The sequence below is a fragment of the Oncorhynchus mykiss genome, chromosome 7 (assembly GCF_057628025.1).
Source record: "Oncorhynchus mykiss isolate SJ-2025 chromosome 7, ASM5762802v1, whole genome shotgun sequence".
In the NCBI taxonomy this organism is placed as follows: Eukaryota; Metazoa; Chordata; class Actinopteri; order Salmoniformes; family Salmonidae; genus Oncorhynchus; species Oncorhynchus mykiss.
In genome coordinates, this window is record NC_143028.1 from 26743148 (window position 1) to 26761753 (window position 18606).

At 42.7% G+C, this 18606-nt stretch overlaps 1 protein-coding gene across 12 annotated transcripts in view; it reads left to right on the top strand.

The window, feature by feature from the left end:
• Positions 1-18606, top strand: part of LOC110527653 (receptor-type tyrosine-protein phosphatase T) — a 522557-nt gene that overhangs the window by 328606 nt on the left and 175345 nt on the right. For all 12 annotated transcript variants that reach the window (XM_090240593.1, XM_090240592.1, XM_036983141.2 and 9 more), the window contains one exon: positions 175-448. In XM_090240593.1, coding sequence (XP_090096719.1) covers positions 175-448 — 274 coding nt within the window. The remainder of the gene's footprint in view (positions 1-174; positions 449-18606) is intronic.

Consider the following 18606-nt stretch of genomic DNA (forward strand, 5'->3'; position numbering starts at 1 on the left):
CATTACATAGAATTTTGTGTAGAGCGTAGTCAAAAAATGATAATTAAATAAATGTTAATCCCACCTTGTAACACAACAAAATGTGGAAAAAGTCAAGCGGCGTGAATACTTTCTAAAGGCACTGGTCAGAACTCTGATGATGACCCTTGGCCTTTGCCCTATGTTCCTCCCCAGTGTCTACCAGTTGGTGGTGAAAGAGGAACGCAAGCAGAAGGTGCGGCGGGCAGCCGACGCGCAGGAGTGCTTCCCCGTCCCCGTCAGCTTCAAGAATGCCTCCATCTTGGATTCGCCCCACTACTTTGCGGCGGAGCTCCCGCCCACCTACCTGACTGTGGTTCAGCCCTTCACCGTAGGCGACAACAAGACCTACAACGGCTACTGGAACCCCCCTCTCTCTTCGTCCAAGAGCTACAGCATTTACTTCCAAGCCCTGAGCAAAGCCAATGGGGTGAGCTGTCATACCTCCTTTAAATTAAGATCCATCACTGTTCAATGTCCATCGCTGTTGTATGTTGTCTAGATACAGATTACGGTTGTCACGCGTCCAGTATCACCATACTCAGAAGTATCATGACAAGCAAACAAGACATGAAGCAGACTTAATTTTGAGAGAAAAACTTTTGTGAAAAAACAACCTTACTGTCATTTGGAGTCATTTTCCAAGCTATAAGACATTCACATAAAGCAGGTTTTTAAAAGACTAAAGAGTTTAGTCTGCTTTGTGTTATCCTCTTTGCCATAAAACATTTAGTATTGTAGTATCATGATAATGGTATTGTGACAACCCTAATACAGATGGGATTTTCTTTTTCAATGGAATGTCTTTGTTCAGCCTTTTAGTGAATAATGAAAGACCATGACGCTGGAGAGACGAAGCAGGTACGGGGAGTCAAACATTTAATAAAGAACGGACATGGAACAAGACCGGAACAGCGCCAGCAAACTAGTAAACACAGGCAAAAAACAATCAATGCAGCAGCGGGGAACAGAGCAGGGAACAGAGCCGGGGAACTGTCAAATATAGGGGAGGTAATAAACAGGTGATGATTGAGTCTAGGTGAGTCCAATATCACTGATGTGCGTGACGAGGGAACGCAGGTGTGCGTAATAGACGGCAGGAGTACGTGATGCAGGGCAGCCTGGCCCCCTCAAGCGCCAGGGGGAGGTAGAGCGGGAGCAGACGTGACAGGATGTACATTAGCATTTGCCTGTTCTTCTTTGTTTGCCAAATCGCAAACAGTATGCAAATGTATGGCACTCTAGCTCTTCTTATTCGTAAAAGGTTAGACTATAAAATATATTTTTCGAAATTGCTTAAAACCAGAGGGTGTTCCATAATTTTCCACCTCTGTAACTTTTTTTGGCGTTGGCACTGGCCGGCGGTATAAGCAGCGCCTTCCCAATGCTCAAGTTTTCCCATGATGTGGTTCAGTGTGCCTGAGCGGTGGTCACATCGACTTCATGATTTCATTGGATCTCAGTCAATTCAATCTGTGAGTTTTAGGCTCAGTGAGTCTTTTTGAGTCTTTTTGATAAAGTTATTGCATAAAATATGGATTTAGCTTGGTAGTTTAGACCTGCCATCAAGAATAAGGCATTTATTTCACGTCTCTCGTTCCTTAATCTGTTTCTCTTTTCACTTAAATTGTCCCCCATTACATTCAGGTTAGATACCAGAAATGTAAAATCAAGTGCAGCTTAACTGTTTCTCCGTGGCTTTAAAGTATGCCAGCCTATCATTATTATTTAATCTAATGGTTTTTCCATTTAGCTATTGTCACATATGTAAATGCTCATTGTAAACCACCGCTACTCACTTATACTCTCCATCTTTCAGTAGACTACATAGTGTACGTACTGTCGGTACTGTGCATATTCCCTTACCCGCCACTACAGCATGAAATAACCATGTGATTTGAGTTGTTCGTGTTTGCTCATCAAGTCTCCTTTCACGGGTGGCATCCCTAAGATGCCATTCTTTCATCCTTTCATTGTGCCAATTAGAAAGCATGCACATCAAATGAGCCCGAGCAGGCTTTTCCGAAGCTATGCGATGCCACCCAAGTCCCCCGACATAAAAGACAAGAAAATACATTGCCTAAGGGTGGAGAGTTTAAGTCTGGAAAGAGAAATAGGGAGGGAGAGAGAGAGATAGTGAGAGAAAGAGGGTCGAGGGAGGCTTTTCCTCCCAATACAGACGAGCTGTCTGCTGATTCCTCAGCCAGGGCGGGTGCCAACTACAGTCGCCAACTCTCCTGGCACTGCCAATTGCGCTCGAAACAACCCCCGCTCTGGCCTCTCAAGTCCCCCAGGCTTCTTTCTTGAGTACAGGCTGCTTGTCCTACACAGTAGTGGCTAGGAGGGCGGCCATATTGACAGACTGGTCATATTTGCGTCAGGATTTGGTCCCCCCAGGATATGATGTTAAGGCTTGACAATTAAGACACAACACACCTCCATTTCCTGTAGTACCAACCAGACGGGAGCAAATTAAGAACATTTTCCGTGTGCTTTTGCCCAACATCTAGAATTTTGAACATGGTGAGGTACAGAGAGAAACTATACGTTTACGCAGCAGTATTCAGGTGCTTTCAAAGTGGCACAAAGCAAAGAGCTGAACCTGAACAGTGACACAGAAAGATGGGAGAGAAATGGAACAAAGCAGGTGGCACTTTGATAAAATGGCCTCCAAATTCAGCATTCCCCTTGACAGGTAAAAAGGCTCACGTCGGCCGTGCAGCCTCGAATTAACCACAGTTCACCCAAAGTGGAGGGCAGGAGTTGTTTTTCGTATGACAGTGGGTGTCAATCAGATTTGATTCCCCTGTACTCAGCACAAAACGGGAAGCGCATCCATCAGAAGGAGCACTCCCTGTAAAAATCAGAGTGCCTTACCCATTGTCCCGTGGCAGACAGACAGACTGCGTCCGAGACAACCCAGACTCTCACACTCAGTAATGATGTCAATGCTTTGGCCTGTCACCAAAGGTAGTTTAATTGAGTCAAAATTAAATGTGCTCTTCTCTCCTTGCCCCCTCTTTAAAACTTACTTATTGGGCTGTTTCAGTTCTGACTGTATCTGAAGATAATCACCTTCAAGCCTATCAAAGATCCTGTTACAAATTCTTCGGTCAGGTACGGTTCCTTTCGGGTCAGGCCCAAATTATTGTCTCTTGCTATGTGAACGTGTCTGCGTGTTTATTTATTTATTTACTAATGAGATATTCTGAGTCATAGTGTTTTGGGGGGGATGGAGAAGGAGTTTCCTTTTATTCTGTCTTTTACTTGTTTTTGTTCAGTTCTTAAGGGGCATAATAATCATGTAATTTCAGAAGAACAAAAGTACCACATTTTGCTTCAATGCTTATCTTTAGTGTTAGTTCCTGGAAAGTCGCATGACATGTCAGACCACAATTTAGACTGGTGATGTGAGCGTGTTAGGACTCTGGGGCTGTCTGTGACTTCTACAGTGGTTCCACCAGCTGCACCACAGGGACTTGGTATTCAGCTCAGGCTAGTGCTGTTAGCCACAAGATGTGTACCAACTCCCAACTAGAGACCTGCATCTGCAACTCAGCCTTAAAAAAGCAGCATTAATAAATCCTCTAAAGGATCAGACACTTTTTTTTTTTTTTATTCGCCTAAAATGACAAACCCAAATCTAACTGCCTGTAGCTCAGAACCTGCAGCAAGGATATGCATATGCTTGATACCATTTGAAAGGAAACACTTTCCATTTTCTGGAGATGTGAAATTAATGTAGGAGAATATAACACATGAAATCTGGTAAAAGATAATACAAACAATAAAACATGCGTTTTCTATTTTGTTTTTGTTTCATCATTTTTGAAATGCAAGAGAAAGGCCATAAAATAATATGACAGTTTAGGCGCAATTTAGATATTGGCCACTAGATGGCAACAGTGTGTGTGCAAAGTTTCAGATTGATCCAGTGAAGCATTGCAATACCGGACAATATTTTGCAAGTCTGCCCAAATGTGCCGAATTGGTCAATTGATACATTTTCAAGTACATAACTATAGAGAACATACAAAATGATATGATAATACAACATTACATTTACACACTACCAGGATTGTCATACATGATGGATCATTAGCTTATACACTAACTTTCACACATCTAGATGGCTGGGTAGAACCCAGTTCCTACATTTGAATATAAAAATGTATTTTATCAAACAAAACTATGCTGCATTTTATCTCTGGGACCCTCAGGATGACAAATCAGAGCAAGATTACTGAATGTAAGTACATTATCTATCTTCAGAGATTAATGTATCTAAACAACAATCCTTAAATAACTTTCCACTATCGGAAAGACTATAAATTGTCCCTACATTTATTAAGTCTACTGCTCATACTCTTGAGGCTTGCTCATTACCATCTTGTTGTAAAATCTTTTGCAAATGGCCACCTCCTTTCGGGTCGAGCTCATGCATAAGCAGAGTGTTGTGAAACAGGTGAGCGGTGGTGAATGGGGAATTCTCTTTTGGCTTTCACAAGTTTTTTCAATGGAATGCCAGGTGCTTTGAAGTGGAGGTCATGTGTATCAACAATGAACACAGTTGACATCGGTGATGCTTTGTTTGAATTCATCAAGCCCCTAGTTATCATGTTCCTTGGCCAACTAGCCCTCTTTCTAGGGAGGTGGTTCATAAAAACTTTTACGAGCACTTATTAGCCACTGTAAATTAAAGAGGGAAAAAAACACAGCACTCTATATACATTACAGTAGTGCCACGACTACAACTTTACTCTATATACATTACAGTAGTGCCACGACTACAACTTTACTCTATATACATTACAGTAGTGCCACGACTACAACGTTACTCTGTATACATTACAGTAGTGCCACGACTACAACTTTAATATATATACATTAGAGTAGTGCCACAACTACAACGTTACTCAATATACGTTGCAGTAGTTCCACGACTACAACTTTACTCTATATACATTACAGTAGTGACACGACTACAACTTTACTCTATATACATTACAGTAGTGCCACGACTACAAACTTACTCTATATACGTTTCAGTAGTGCCACGACTACACCGTTACTATGTATACGTTACAGTAGTGCCACGACTTCAACTCTACTCTATGTACATTACAGTAGTACCACGACTACATTACTCTATATACATTACAGTATACATTACAGTAGTACCACGACTACAACATTACTCTATATACATTACCGTAGTGTCACGACTACAACGTTACTCTATATACATAACAGTAGTGCCTCGACGACAACTTTACTCTATATACATTACAGTAGTGCCACGACTACAACGTTACTCTATATACGTTACAGTAGTGTTACGACTACACCGTTACTATGTATACGTTACAGTAGTGCCACGACTTCAACTCTACTCTATGTACATTACAGTAGTACCACGACTACATTACTCTATATACATTACAGTATACATTACAGTAGTACCACGACTACAACATTACTCTATATACATTACCGTAGTGTCACGACTACAACGTTACTCTATATACATAACAGTAGTGCCTCGACGACAACTTTACTCTATATACATTACAGTAGTGCCACGACTACAACGTCACTCTATATACATTACAGTAGTGACACGACCACAACGTTACTCTATATACGTTACAGTAGTGCCACGACTACTTGCCTCTCGATTGAAGTTAGTCGATCCTTGTTTCCTCCTCTTCCGCTCGTCCTCAATACTCTCCAATCCCTATTTAAGAAGTTAATTTCACAGGGATTCTTACACAGGCCATATCAGGAGCTCTATCTCAGGATCATCTAAGACATGCTTTTAGACCCTCAAATCCTAGATTGTTCCAAATGTACTCTTTTTCTCTCTGTACCCTCTCCCTTTTCACGTACAGGTCATAGAAATGGAACAAGAGTACTAATAACTCAAAGATATAGGCAAGCTCTATTATTATTACCTTCTATTTTGCATGTTTTTATCAGCTCCTGGCCTTTCTTTCATTTCTATCACCTTTATTTTATACGCTTGCCTGATGCTGATGTGCGGTTTCAATTCCCCCCGAAGTTCAGTGGATATGTCTGGGTTATGATATGCTGGAAGTGTATGTGCTTGTGTGTGGAGTGTGGATCTCTTCGAACCTCAGCAGATGCTTTTATCTCAAGAAAGAGACATGTTAAAGTGCACTCATTATTACACTCAGACGTCTGTCACTGACTAACTTGACTTAGTCCCTTTGGTTTATTTTGGAGTTTAGGGCGTTCACCATAGCTCGTCACCACACTCTTCTCTGGGCAAGGGCTTTTACTTAATTGAGTTCTTAGAGTGGACATCTCCAGTTGTATTTTGGCCTTCCCTGCTTTCTATTTCGTTGTGAGTTGTAGTCCTTTGCCTGTCTTGTTACGTTAATTGTGTTTTTGAGTGTGTGTCCAATTCACCTCCATTTCCTTCTCCTGATCAGTCTGTCACAGTATATTTTTTTAGTATTATTTTGTAGGTTCAAAATCTAGGGTGTTTACAGTAGTTAATTGTATTTGGCACTAATATTGACCAGTTTCATTCCCTTTATTGACAAGTTTAGCATGTAGTGTATCTGTGTTTGTCAAGATCCTCGTAGAGAGGAGACCAAGGCACAGCGTGATATGAATACAAACTTACAAAACAACAAATGTGACACTATTTATAAATATATAAACAGTGCAGACACAGGCAACTAGACATAGACAATAACCCACGAAATACCCAAAGAAGATCGCTGCCTAAATATGGTTCCCAAACAGAGACAACGATAAACACCTGCCTCTAATTGAGAACAAATCTAGGCAACCATAGACATATATAAACACCCAGATGATAAACAACCCCATAAACCTACAAAACCCCTGGACAGTACACAAAACACATACATCACCCATGTCACACCCTGACCTAACCAAAACAATAAAGAAACAAAGAATACTCAGGTCAGGGTGTGACAGTACCCCTCCACAAAAGGTGCGGACTCCGGCCGCAAAACCTAATATAAAGGGGAAGGTCCAGGTGGGCCTTTTTTATGGCGGTGGTTCGGGTGCAGGACGTGGACCCCGCTCTACCTCAGTCTTGGCCCACTTAGGTGGCGCCTTTGGAGCGGGACCCTCGCAGCGGACCGCGGACTGAAGATCATCGTAGAGGGCGTCACTGGACTGAGGAGCGGCTCTGGCCGCTCCGGACAGGAGGGAGATTCCAGCATTGCCGACGTGACAGGCGGCATTGGCAGCTCCTGGTTGGCTGATGGCTCTGGCAGCTCCTGGCTGGCTGACGGCTCTGGCGGCTCCTGGCTGACTGACGGCTCTGGCGGCTCCTGGTTGGCTGGCGGCTCCTGGCTGGCTGACGGCTCTGGCGGCTCCTGGCTGGCTGACGGCCCTGACGGCTCCGGACAGGAGGGGGACTCTGGAGGCTCAGGACAGGAGGGAGACTCTGGCGACTCAGGACAGGAGGGAGACTCTGGCGGCTCAGGACTGGAGAGAGACTCCGGTGGATCCGGACTGGAGGGAGACTCCGGACTGTGACCCGTCGTGGTAGGTTCCGGACTGCGACCCATTGTGGTAGACTCCAGATTGCGGCCCATCGTAGGAGGTTCCGGTCTGCGGCCCGTCGTAGGAGGTTCCGGTCTGCGGCCCGTCGTAGGAGGTTCCGGTCTGTAGACTGTTGCCGGACGCTCTGGACTGGGTACTGTTGCCGGATGCTCTGGACTGGGTACTGTAGCCGGACGCTCTGGGCTGGCTACTGTAGCCGGATGCTCTGGGCTGTGTACTGTAGCCGGATGCTCTGGGCTGGGTACTGTAGCCGGACGCTCTGGACTGGGTACTGTTGCCGGACGCTCTGGACTGGGTACTGTTGCCGGACGCTCTGGACTGGCAAGGCGCACTGTAGGCCTGGTGCGTGGTGCCGGCACTGGTGGTACTGGGCCGAGGACACGCACCTCAGGGCGAGTGCGGGGAGGAGGAACAGGGCGTACTGGACTGCCGAGGCGCGCTATAGGCCTGGTGCGTGGTGCCGGCACTGGTGGTACCGGGCTGGGGACACGCACCTCAGGGCAAGTGCGAGGAGCAGGAACGGGGAGTACTGGACCCTGGAGGCGCACTGGTGGCCTGGAGCGTGGTGCCGGCACTGGTGGTACCAGGCTGGAGACACGCACCTCAGGGCGAGTGCGGGGAGAAGGAACAGGGCGTACTGGACTGCCGAGTCGCACTATAGGCCTGGTGCGTTGTGCCGGCACTGGATGTACCGGGCTGGGGACACGCACCTCAGGGCGTGCGAGGAGCAGGAACAGGGAGTACTGGATCCTGGAGGTGCACTGGTGGCCTGGTACGTGGTGCCGGCACTGGTGGTACCGGCCTGGAGACACGCACCTCGGGCGAGTGCGGGGAGGAGGAACAGGACATGCAGGGCTCTGGAGACGCACAGGAAGCCTTGTGCGTGGTGTTGGCACTGGTTGTACTGGGCTGGGGACACGCACCTCAGGGCGAGTGCGGGGAGCAGGCACAGGACGTACTGGGCTGTGGAGGCATACTGGAGGTCTGGAGTGTAAAGTTGACACAACCCGTCCTTGCTGGATGCTCATTCTAGCCCGGCCAATGCGAGGAGCTGGAATATAGCGCACCGGGCTAGAAATGTACACTGGAGACACCGTACGCATCTCTGCATAACACGGTGCCTGACCAGTTACACGCTCCCCACAGTAAGCACGAGGAGTTGGCTCAGGTCTCCTACCTGACTTTGCCAATCTCCTCGTTTTCCTCCCCCAAAAAAATATTGGGGCTGCCTCTCGGGCTTCCGTGCTAGCCGTGTACCCTTATATCTTTGCCGTTCCTCCATTCTCCTGTATCCCTCCTCGCACTGTTCCAAAGAATCCCATGCAGGCTCTGGCACTCTCCCTGGTTCCTCCCAGGTTTGTTACCCATTCGTCCTTCTCCCGGGTCCATTTCTCCATTAAGAGCTGTTCCTCCCAATCACGCTGCTTGGTCCTTTTAAGGTGGGTTATTCTGTCACGATCATCGTAGAGAGTAGACCAAGGCGCAGCATGATATGAATACATCTTCTATATTTAATGAAGAAAGAACACTAAATCAAACTTACAAAACAACAAACAAACGCAACGCTATATATAAACAGTGCAGACACAGGCAACTAGACATAGACAATAACCCACGAAATACCCAAAGAAGATCGCAGCCTAAATGTGGTTCCCAATCAGAGACAACGATAAACACCTGCCTCTAATTGAGACCAATCTAGGCAACCATAGACATATATAAACACCTAGATGATAAACAACCCCATAAACCTACAAAAAACCCTAGACAATACAAAAACACGTACATCACCCATGTCACACCCTGATCTAACCAAAACAATAAAGAAAACAAAGAATACTCAGGTCAGGGTGTGACAGTGTTTAACATCTTTTTCATTCCATTTATGTGCTCAGATAATCCCAGATGTAAGCTCTGTAAACGTTGTAACAGATTGATGGGGGAAAAAAAGAAAATAAAAAACTATTGAGACTTGGCTATCCAACGTATTTTGAATAACCCCTCATTCTACTGACTGGGGTAATTTTGACCCTAGAGACATATTTCTGATCATAGCCCAAGGGTGGTTAATTAAATTCTTCAAATGTGTCATGACTTTGTCAATCAACTTGTTCTCAATACATTTAAATCATTGTTTAGTTTTTCTGTATCAAAATGGACTTTAAAAAAAAATCTAGTTCTTTGAGGTAATTTGGATCCCAGCCAAAAACACCTAATTCCACCTAAATAGGACCTTAATTCGAATCTATGTTTCTCTGGAGACATACTAACAAGTTACCAGAGGGTGGAGGGGGACCTGTACCAGTAATTATGAACAGATAGACAGATCACCAGCAGAGATGTAGCTCTCCATGTACTCGCCTAAGATTGTACCTTTCTATATCATGTGGCTATGTACAAAACCAAAATTACCCTATTTTTGTGCATTTTAAAATCTGCCAAGGGTATAAATACTTGATAAAACTGCAATACAGAACTCAGCTATGCTCAGAAAGCTGTGTAGGTGAGTATTCCCACAAAAAAAGTAGTTATTCTAGAGCAAATCTAAAAAAGTATTTATTTGAATCCAGGTTTCTCTGGAGACATAATATTAAGTTAAAGGTTGGAGTGGGAACTGCGTTAGATTGACCAGATAGACAGATCAACTTCAGAGAGATGGAGTACCTTATGTGCTGGTCATACAAGGTATAACTGTGTACAAAATCACCTGACATACTGTATTTGAAAGTGTGCAGTCAAAACAGCTCATAAAAGTGGTATCAACACTTGTGTTACGTATGCCTCTTGGTGGAGGGAATGCAACACCCCGCAACAACTCAACTCCCTGTGGAGTGAAAGAGGTATGGGATTGTAGGTGCTGGTAAGGATGACAGAGGCAGAGAATTTTACCGTCAACAGGGAATTTATTTCCTTCACACGGTAAAGTGGGGAAAAGGGGCTGGACACAACCAAAGCAAAGAAAGTAAAAGTTAAAGAGCCCCCTCTCCCTCCTACCCACCTATTCTTAGCACCACCTTGCGCGCTAACCAAAATACAGGGGGTGGTCCGCCCAGGTCTTACCTAGTGTGCACAGACAAAGTACATACTAAGGGTATATGTATGCCCGCAGGACTCTTGCCTAAGCACTCCCAAGGTGCCTTCCCCTTCCTCCCTGGGAACAAAATGTTACTTTGGGACTGAGCAGAGATGTAAGGGGAGCTACTACCGTCAAAAAATTATTACAGAACGTACTATAGAAACCTACCATCCCCAGGATTCTGTGCAACTGGCGGCAAGTCGTGGGAGCAGGAAAAGCAACAATTACTTCCACTTTGCCAGTGACTGGGCGCACTTGACCTCGTCCTACTGCTTCCCTAAGTAAGTCACAGTAGCCTTCCCAAACTCACACTTGGCCAAATTGAGAGTTAAAGAAGCATTTTCCAACTGCTGAAACACTTTTCAAGGTGGTGAGATGATCAGACCAAGTAGACGAATGAATCACCACATCATCAAGGTAAGCAGTACAATTTGGCACATCCGCGAACACAATGTTAAACCTCTAGTGGCTCCCCATCCTGCGTGAGGGAGCGTAATCATCGACTGACACTAATTAGCGTAACGCAACGGACATAAATATTCCTAGAAATTATTCCTATTCATGAAAATCACAAGTGAAATATATTGAGACACAGCTCAGCCTTTTGTTAACCTGTTGCGACTCTAGGGGCAGTATTTTCGTTTTTGGAAAAAAAACTTTCCCGTTTTAAATGGGATATTTTGTCAGGACAAGATGCCAGAATATGCATAGAATTGACAGCTTTGGATAGAAAACACGTTTCCAAAACTGTAAAGTTTCCAAAACTGTAAAGATATTGGCTGTGAGTATAACAGAACTGATGTTGCAGGCGAAAGCCTGAGAAAAATCCAATCTGGAAGTGCCCCAAATTTTGAAAGCGCTGCGTGCCAATGAGTCCCCATTGAGCTGTGAATGTGCTATGAACCAGCTTACACTTTCTACGTATTCCCCAAGGTGTCTACAGCATTGTGACGTAGTTTTACGCATCTATGTTGAAGAATACCCGTAGGGGGCTACATTGCGCAAGTGGTCACATGATGCTCCCGGAGAAAATCTTGCGTAAAGTACAGAGGTAATCATTATTCCATTCGCTTCTACTGAGAAACCAATTGTCCCGGTGGATATATTATCGAATAGATATTTGAAAAACACCTTGAGGATTGATTATACACAATGTTTGCCATGTTTCTGTTGATATTATTGAGCTAATTTGGAATATTTTTCGGCCGATTTCTCAGCCAAACGTGAAGAACAAACGGAGCTATTTCGCCACCCTGTCATCTCAGATTTTCAAAATATGCTTTACAGCCAAAGCTAGACAAGCATTTGTGTAAGTTTATCGATAGCCTAGCATAGCATTTTGTCCAGCTAGCAGCAGGTAACTTGGTCACGGAATTCAGAAAAGCAATCAAATTAAATTGTTTACCTTTGATGAGCTTCGGATGTTTTCACTCAAGAGACTCCCAGTGAGATAGCCAATGTTCCTTTTTTTCAAAAATATTATTTTTGTAGGCGAAATAGCTCCGTGGATTTTTCTCAGGCTTTCGCTTGCAATATCAGCTCTGTTATACTCACAGACAATATTTTTACAGTTTTGGAAACTTTAGAGTGTTTTCTATCCTAAGCTGTCAATTATATGCATATTCTAGCATCTTGTCCTGACAAAATATCCCATTTACTAAGGGAACGTTATATTTCCAACAATGAAAATACTGCCCCCTAGTCACAAAATTAACTAGGCGCTGTAAAAGTAGCGGGTGCATTACACATTCCAAAGGGCATCACAGTGTATTGTATGAAGTTATCAGGCGTAACGATAGCCGAGATGTCAGAAGCTCGAGAGGTCAGAGGCACCTGCCAATAACCTTATTGCAAATCTAACTTACTTACATAAGCAGCAGAGCCAACTCTATCAATGCAGTCATTTAAGCAATGTAGAGGAAGATAATCAGACTTTGTAATGGCATTTACGGGACGATAGTCCGTACACGTACCATCAGGCTTAGGAACGAGAATGCACAGGGAACTCCAGGAGCTGTTACTGGGTTTTGCCAGTAAAATGACACACACGGAAAGAACGCCTACCATCTGGGGTCTTTATCACATAATTGGTGTCACATAGTTTCTTTTCCACAAGATATGGCCCAGACAAATGTGCTGACAGAGGTGAGCTAGGGATTGGCAACAAAACTAAAATGTGTACCCCTGGTGCAAGAACGGCCAACAGGCTCTTTGTCATAATGTATCTTCATGCGTTTTTTGAAACAAGGATAGAGACTTTGGAGCTGACGCACATGCGGCCTTCAGTCTCTCACGCATCTTACTGACATAATACAACACATTTTTAGGGGCGCTACTGGGTGTAGGAGAAAGGAAAAAGAAGGTCCGCAGGGCTGAACCCTAAGGACTTTTGTATTGTTTCCCTGATAGCAAATAGGACAAAGGGTACCCCCTTATCCCAATCGGTACTGATAGCCATGCATACTTGTGTAGCATTGCCTTTAGCGTTTGATACCAGCGTTCGGGGGACCGTTGACTCTCCGGATGATACGGAATGGAGACCTGATGAGAAATGCACAGCATCTTTAACACATTTGAGAACAGTTTTGACATAAAGTTGGTTCCCTGATCAGTTTGGATTACTTTAGGGAGTCCAAACGTAGAGAAGAACTCCACTAGTGCCTTCACCACAGTCTTAGCTGTTATAATACGGAGAGGGATAGCCTCTAGATATCAAGTAGCACTGCACATTATTGTTAGTAAGAACTGGTTACCTGACCTGGTTTTTGGCAACGGACCTACACAATCGATTATCACTCGTTCAAATGGTTCCCCCACCGCAGGAATCGGGCAGAGAGGTATACGAGGAACTGTTTGATTCGCTTTCCCAGTGAGTTGACATACATGACATGTTTTACAAAATTGAACCAAGTCAGACTTCAAACCTGGACAGAAAAAAGGTTGAAGGACTCAGTTATAAGTCTTTGTGATCCCCAAATATCCGGAACACGCCTGGTCATGGGCGAGTGAGAGCACCTGCTGTCAGAACGGTGTAGGAACAACCATTTGACACACTTCACTCCAGTCACTAACAGAGTCATGAGCTGCCCATTTACGCATCAAAACTCCTGCTTCCATAAAGTAGGCAGTCTCCCTAGTGTTAGCTTCCTCAGTGGAAATTACTGAAGCAAAACACTTACGAAGATCAAGTTGTAGAAATATCTCAAGGATGAGCAATGGAAACAGGATGCACCTGAGCTCAATTTTGAGTCTCATAGCAAAGGGTCTGAATACTTATGTAAAGAATCCTGTTTTTCCTTTGTCATTTTGTGCTATTGTGTGTAGATTAATAAGGAAAACATGTAATTGAATTAATTTTAGAATAAGACTGTAATGTAATAAAATCAAGGGGTCTGAATACTTAACGAATGCACTGTTTTTGTTCTGACCTGCACTGTCAACTGTGGGACCTTATAGCCAGGGCCTCCCGAGTGGCGCAGTGGTCTAAGACACTGCATCTCAGTACAAGAGGCATCACTGCAGTACCTGGTTTGAATCCAGCCGTGATTGGGTGTCCCACAGGGTGGCACACCATTGGCCCAGCGTTGTCCGGGTTTGGCCGGGGTAGGCCGTCATTGTAAATAAGAATGTGTTCTTAACTGACTTGCCTAGTTAAATAAAGGAAAAAATAAATACATTTAATAAAACTTTTTTTAAAATCTCTTGTGAATGAAGGCTAGCATGTGCATGCAATAAGGTAAGAAACAGTGCATGCCTTTATTTGCTACTGTTTCAAATCATAGTCGCACACCTCATGTAGCCTAGTCAATTGGCCTATATGTTTTGATAAGGTTTGTATCACAACTAAAGTGGCCAAACAACTTCTTAAAATGAAACACACTCATCCACTTTACAATCGGTGTAGAGCCTAATTGGCATACATAGGCGGTGTGTGAGTTTCAAGTTTGGGGAAGATGAATTTAACCATAAAAATACTAATTTTATTGATGTATTTGTATTTATTTTTCAGCTTTAATATTGCAGATAGATTCTATCAACATAATTGTCTGCATCATTCCTAATCCCCCATATATTTTTTTGTAAATATACAGTGCATTCGGAAAGTATTCAGACCTCTTGACTTTTTACCAATTGTTTTGAAACGTTACAGCCTTATTCTAAAATGGGTTAAATTGCCCCCCCCCCCCCCTCAATACCCCATAATGACAAAGAAAACAATGGGTTTTTAGAAAGTTTGCAAATGTATTGAAAATGAGATACAGAAATATCTAATTTACATAAGTATTCTCACCCCTGAGTCAATACATGCATTTCATTTTCAATACATTTTCGAACATTTCTAAAAACATGTTTTCACTTTGTCATTATGGGGAATTGTGGGTAGATTTTCAAATGTATTGAAAATAAAATACTGAAATATCACATTTACATAAGTATTCAGACTCTTTACTCAGTACATTGCTGAAGCACCTTTGGCACGATTATGGCCTCAGAGTCTTCTTGGGTATTACACTACAAGCTTGGCACACCTGTATGTGGGGAGTTTCTACCATTCTTTTCTGCAGATCCTCTCAAGCTCTGTCAGGTTGGTTGGGGAGTGTCGCTGCTCAGCTATTTTAAGGTATTCTTCATACTATAAAATAATAACAAATAATGCCACAGAATTCTAAGCAAATCTTGTCTGCTAAATGAACTAGTTTAGCCCACAACCATATGCCATAACCATTTCAGGGTCTAACATAAGGACAACTCAGAGTATGCTATTCTGTTCTTCTGAAATATACAACAACCTATCTAAAAATAAATCATTGGTTTATTGTGATAGTGTAGGCTATATTAAATGGATTTATTAGACTTTTTAAAATGTAGATGTTACAAAGGTTAGCATCAGTGTCTTGTAGGCTATGCGCGGAAGACCAGGAGATGCTAAACGTATATACTTGTATGATCCGCTCGTCGTCCCCTTATGCTATAGTTTGTACATCTCAATTTACAGTAGAAACCACATTTGTTAAATCAAGTCAGCCATATCTGCTATGTTGTTTTTTTTAAAGGCAGTAAATGAGGCTGAATGAACTGTTTCGCTGCCAGACAAGGCACCGCTGATAGCCAGATAGCAGTGGTAAGGTGTTGGTACTGCTGTTGGGACTTTGCTGTTGGGATAGCTTTTTGTAGGCTTTATGTATGTACAGTTCGTGAGGCTGACACGCTCTCTGATCTCACTCAGGGGGCACTGACTTCTCACTTGTACAAAGTTATAGAAACAAATGTATCTTATAGTATCTAAAATCACATGCCTCTCTTAACAAAAACACTTTCATCATTTTTCATATTTCATACACAACGTAGAGGATGGAGATGTCGTACATGTAGTATATATATTTTTCAAGTTAGTATTTCCTTTATAACATTTATAATGACGTAACAAAATAACAACCAAAATGACATTATTATTCTTTGGATCGGCTCTAACCATTCCTCACATACTACGTTAGAAAAATTGTTACAGTATTCGCTTTAAAACGTGTTAGAGTTTCAGCAGGAGAATGTCTGTGAAACAAAGGCACATTCCTGTGTGAATTTGGAGAGGGAGATAGCTGAAAGGTTTGAACTGTCAAACCCAACCCCCTCTGTGGGTGAGAGAGGGTCTGATCTGACCCATCTGGATCCTCACAGGACAGTCTTTACAATGACAAGAGTGTGCAAAGCTGTCATCAAGGCAACTTATATATATATATATTATACTCCGGACTTCGACATTGATTGTCCTAATATTTCTATGTCTTAAATCCATTCATTTACTTTTTGGATTTCTGTGCATTGTTAGATATTACTGCACTGTTGGAGCTAGGAACACAAGCTTTTCACTAGACCCACAATAACATCTGTTAAATATGTGTATGCAACCAATACAATTTGATTTGATTTGATTTTGGTATTCCCAGGCATTCTCCCATCCAAGTTCAGGGTGGTATGGCCACAAATCAAATCAAATTGTATTTGTCACATGCGCCGAATACAACAAATTTGCGGTGAAATGCTTATTTAACCGGTGCTATACTGCACCGCTATAACTCTGTGTTGTGTGTGGTTGATTGAGACTATAGACGTGGACTTTGGAGATCAGGTAGTTTTAATTAATCAGAATTCACTCTCTGCATCCTGCATCTGCATCCAAAGGGAAATAAAAACATTTGTAGTGCACATATATTCTGTGAATCGTCGCCTCTTTCTCTCATAATGCATCAAAATGATTTTTGAATACAGAAATTGGTACAGCCTCTCCTTATTATACATAACGTATTTTACATAGATAAAACCACATACCTGCATCTAAAAGGAAATCAGACATTTGTAGAGCACATATGTTCCACGAATCGTCGCCTCTTTCTACAACAGATGCACAATAGGAGGGACTGGGATCATTCGAGGAGCTAGCCATCGTTCACACATACAATAGCCTGCCAATACCTTAGCTAGCTAATAACCACATGTTGAATTCAGAATGTTGATATCATCCTAAAAAGTACAATTACAAGTGCATCTTAACAATACCATCCACCTATGAGTAACCTCTAAATATACAACATTATTCATGAACAAAACACAGTGTGTATGACTTTGTGCTTAAAATAATCAAAATTTTCTGAAGATGATGTGCCTACCTCTCATAGCGCATCAAAATTATTTGAGCACAAGCACGCAGGGCAAAACGTAAGTACACAATCCCCTACTCCCAGGATGTAGGAATGCATAATAACAAATCAACATGACATATTAATATATGAACCTGGTGAAATTCACAGGGTACTTTAACAACTGTTACACTTACAACCACGTAACCAAAAATGCAGTTCAAGAAGTAGAGTTGAGAAAATATTTACTAAATAAAATAAAATAACAATAAAATATCCAAACGATAACGAGGCTATATACAGGGGGTACTGGTACCGAGTCAATGTGCAGAGGTACAGGTTAGTCGAGGTAATATGTACATGTACAGTAGGTAGCAGTGTAAAAACAAGGGGGGTCAATGTAAATAGTCAGGGTGGCATTTTGATTAGTTGTTCAGCAGTCTTATGGCTTGGAAGCGTATGACAAAAGGTTTTCCTACTTATTATTTGCCTCATTTTGAAATCTTACTGTGTTTTCAAGCCAAATCTAAGATGCATTGAGGTAGCCAACTAACGTTAAACTAGGTAGCTAGCTAACTTCAGCTAGCCTGCTTCCCTAGAATTATAGTGATAATGATTAGCTTTCAAAATATACATACCCAGATACATAACCAGCAGTCTCTAGCTATACTCACAACCACTGGTTGCGGGTATGATCGTTGTCAGCCTGCAGAAGTGGTAGCGTCAGATGCGATCTGACCATCTAGCAAGACTGTGGGAACTGCATTGGCAGTATGGAGCACATCTTCACAAGGTTGAAGTTGGGAGACAGCTAACAAAGCTAGCGTTACTTGTGCAGACTCAGGGAATGAAAAATTCCAATCACCTATTGCTTAAAACCTGTTGAGGCGAGAACTCCCCCCCCCCCCCCCCCCTCCCCCGTTCAGCTGAAACGGTGGCGCAGGGAATGCAACAATATTCTTAGAAATATTTAACCTCCACACATTAACAAGTCCAATACCTCAAATGAAAGATAAACACCTTGTTCATCTACCCAGCGTGTCAGATTTTAAAAATGTTTTACGGCGAAAACACAGCATATATTTATGTTAGACCACCACCAAAACAAAGAAAAAACATAGCCATTTTGTCCAACAAAAGATTTACTAACCTCTTCAAAATCTTCATCAGATGACAGTCATATGACGTTACACAGTACATTTATGTTTTGTTCGATAATATGCATTTTATATCCATAAATCTCGGTTCAGAAAATTCTCCAAAATGTCCGGAGGAATTATAGAAAGCTACGCCAGATAACAGAAATAC